This window comes from Perna viridis, chromosome 1 (genome assembly GCF_037379345.1).
Source record: "Perna viridis isolate PV_CMFRI_1.1 ecotype Kerala chromosome 1, ASM3737934v1, whole genome shotgun sequence".
Classification (NCBI taxonomy): Eukaryota; Metazoa; Mollusca; class Bivalvia; order Mytilida; family Mytilidae; genus Perna; species Perna viridis.
Genome location: NC_142445.1, coordinates 52,739,302 through 52,742,480, shown reverse-complemented (window position 1 = coordinate 52,742,480; position 3,179 = coordinate 52,739,302). Strand labels below are relative to the sequence as shown.

Genomic DNA, 3,179 nt, shown 5'->3' with positions numbered 1-3,179 from the left:
TTTTGTCTTTTTGTTTGTTTTATCTGTAGATCTTCAAATGTTTTATTCATGCTTTGAATTTGTCCATGTAAGGACGAGACTTTAGATCTTACGCTAGGCATTAATATAATTTTGTCTAACCATCATTTTTTAAGATCTGATCATGAGGTAAGAGTTCCTTCAAAATTTCACAAACAATGCATTAAAAACAAATATATCAATTAAAAAGAGTTTAATTTTAAGAAACATGTAAAAATAACAATATCACAGATGCTTTCAAGATTTAAAATCATGTAAACCCTTCAGTATCAAAACAGATAATGAGTATTTCAAAAAATTAAAATATTCATATTATTAAGTCAATACAGTTTATGTACAAATCCTGAACTATAAAAATATTCATTTCTACCTTTGCTCAAGATTTTTTTCTGTCGATTTTACAACACACAACAAATGTACCATTTACAAAAAATGTTCATGTTTGCTTTTCAACTAGATTAAAAAAAGGTAAAGGCTGAAACAAAAAAATACAACGTCCCTAGAATTACACCTTTTTGTACCTCCACTTCCCATTAGATGAATCAAAAAATCTACACTGGCTACATAGAAATATTTAGCATTTACCAATTCGCAAGTATTATTTTCTAGAACTTCTCTAATAAATGAAGTTAAAAAAAAAAAACAAAGAAATAATAATGCTACATTGTTGAATATAGATACAAAAATTATATTTGTAAGTTCAAGAGGTAGACTTGTAAATTTTCAAATTCAAAGAAGAAATTGTAATAAAAAAATACAGCTTACATAGGAATACTGGGTCTGTTATTAGGTAGACATGATTTGATATGATCATCAGCTTGTTTACTTTAAGTAATAAAATTGCTTTAGACATAAGCATTTACATATTCATGTACAGATGGAAACACATCTATAGATAAAATAAATTGAGTCTGTAATACATGATTAGAGTACACAAAAAAATCATACAAGTACAACATATATAATTAACTGCTTATACAACATTATCTAATGTAAGCATCCAAAACTTGAGTAAGGTAATTCTGTAATGAACTAGAAAAAAATACTTGTATACCCCATTACCTACCAGGTTTATATTTTTATACCCAGCTACAAAGTTTGGGAGTGTAAATAGGAATCACACCGTCTGTCAAAGGTAAATAATCCAACATAAGGAAGTTGCATGCTGAAATCTGTCATGTAAAACTCATAAACCACTTTACGGATTTTAATAAAATTTTGTAGGAAGGTGTGGCATATATGTCAATAAGAACAAAGGAACAAATTTATTGACAGATGACCTCAAAGGGGTCGGCAGGGTTTTACGTTTAACTTAATTTGTAGTGGAAGATATCTTTTGTTGGCTCGCTCACAATATTTCTAATTTCCTCAAAATTAAGTAAAAAATCAAAAGCAGAGCCTACTTTTTCAAATATACCTACATTTTTTTCTACATTTGTATTATTTATTGTTGTACAAAATTATAAAATATACACCATTTTAAATAAGAAATATTGTCATGAAAATTATTCATGGTTTTCTATGTATAAACAATAAAAGACAAAATGAATAAAAATACATGTGTAACAATAGTCATGTATAATTCTTCACCTATAAAATATTCAGAACAGGAACAGTAAAAGATCTTAATAAATCAACAAATAACAAATACATGTATTAGTTTATCTTACATGTACAAAAATGTTATGAATAAATATTGAAATAAAATACTCAGCAGAGGGTAGCTTGATATAATTGCAAAGGTTGACCCCAAAACAGTTGGGTCAAGAATGAAAACTATATGTTTTTTATTCTTGCCTCAACTGTTGAGTTCAACCTTTGCAGTCATAAGTGTGATGAAATTCAGAATGCAGATAGATTTTTACATAACATAGATTGCTGGCACAGAATGGGTGTTCTCATATTACTTGAAACTTTGGAATAAGACTTATACCTACTATGGTACAAAATTTAAAAAAATCAGTTAAACTAAGCATATCAAAGTTTCACAAGAACTTCATTTTTGTTGAAATCAACAAAACTGTATTTTTTTTATTCATTAGACCTCATTGTGGACCCATTTGAAAACAGTGTCCAAAAATAAAAATGTAAATACACTGTAAGGCTCTGCATATCAAAAAAATTCAAGAATTCATTTTTTTTTAAAGCAAATGCATTATAATTTTGACCAACTTGAAAACTAAGTTCAAAATCAAGAAGCTACAATTTTATAAACATGACTGTTTTTCATCTTTTTTGGCTTCTTATTCCTGAACAGTTATGCCCATAATTCCAAAAATCAACCCAAACTTCCCTTTATTGGTATTAAATGGTGGTCAAATACTGAGATCTAGCAACATTTTTCATATCAATATAATTATAGGATACTAACCAATTATTATAGACAAAAACCATGGTGATAACAGCAAATTACAATATTTGTTGCCCAATCTTTGTAAAGGGCAAATCTTACTCTACAAAATAACTCATTTTTCTAACATCATAATTAAAAAAAAATAAAAGTTCAACATAACTGTTATAAAATTCTTACATTCAATAAAGGATAAGGAATGCAACTTCAAATAAAATGTTTTTCATATCAATGCATGTTCAAAAATAGACGAACATTTTTAAAAGTATAACCTAATACAATAGTTGATAGTTTTTTTGCAATTGTTGTGTCGTCAAAAAATCATATTAGTCCTTTTTTGACTTCCGGCAATCCTTTATCGCACTGATGTTTGCAGAAGTTACTGGTACATTGCTATTTTCTTCTACTAGAACAACTTTTTCTTTTCCCATCCCATCAACAGGCTCAGTTTTATTCAGTGTTACTTCCTGACCCGAGACAGTATCCTTCACTTCTTGTAAGACCTCAGCCATGACATTGTCCTTATCATTACCTAATCTCTCTGCTACTGCTGCCATAGTGAGGCTGTCATGATTATCTGGAGGTAGTTTGAATCTCTCAATGTTAGCTCTTGATTTTCTGGCAGTAACTACATTATCCACTTTAACTTTGAGATCGTGAATCACATGACGAGGGTCAGTCTCTGGTAATGGTGGACATTTACATTCATGGCGGACACCTAAATACTATAAAATATATTCAGACATGTACATGCAGATTAATCTATTTAACCTATTAGTTGAAATGCAAACAATTTTACTCTTTCAATCAA

At 28.8% G+C, this 3,179-nt stretch overlaps 1 protein-coding gene across 6 annotated transcripts in view; it reads right to left on the bottom strand.

The window, feature by feature from the left end:
• Positions 1-196: 196 nt before the first annotated feature.
• LOC148629319 (metalloendopeptidase OMA1, mitochondrial-like) overlaps positions 197-3,179 on the bottom strand; it is a 142,347-nt gene continuing 139,364 nt past the window's right edge. For all 6 annotated transcript variants that reach the window (XM_088548301.1, XM_088548281.1, XM_088548255.1 and 3 more), the window contains one exon: positions 197-3,093. In XM_088548301.1, the coding sequence (XP_088404427.1) occupies positions 2,695-3,093 (399 nt within the window). In that variant the 3' untranslated portion in view covers positions 197-2,694. The remainder of the gene's footprint in view (positions 3,094-3,179) is intronic.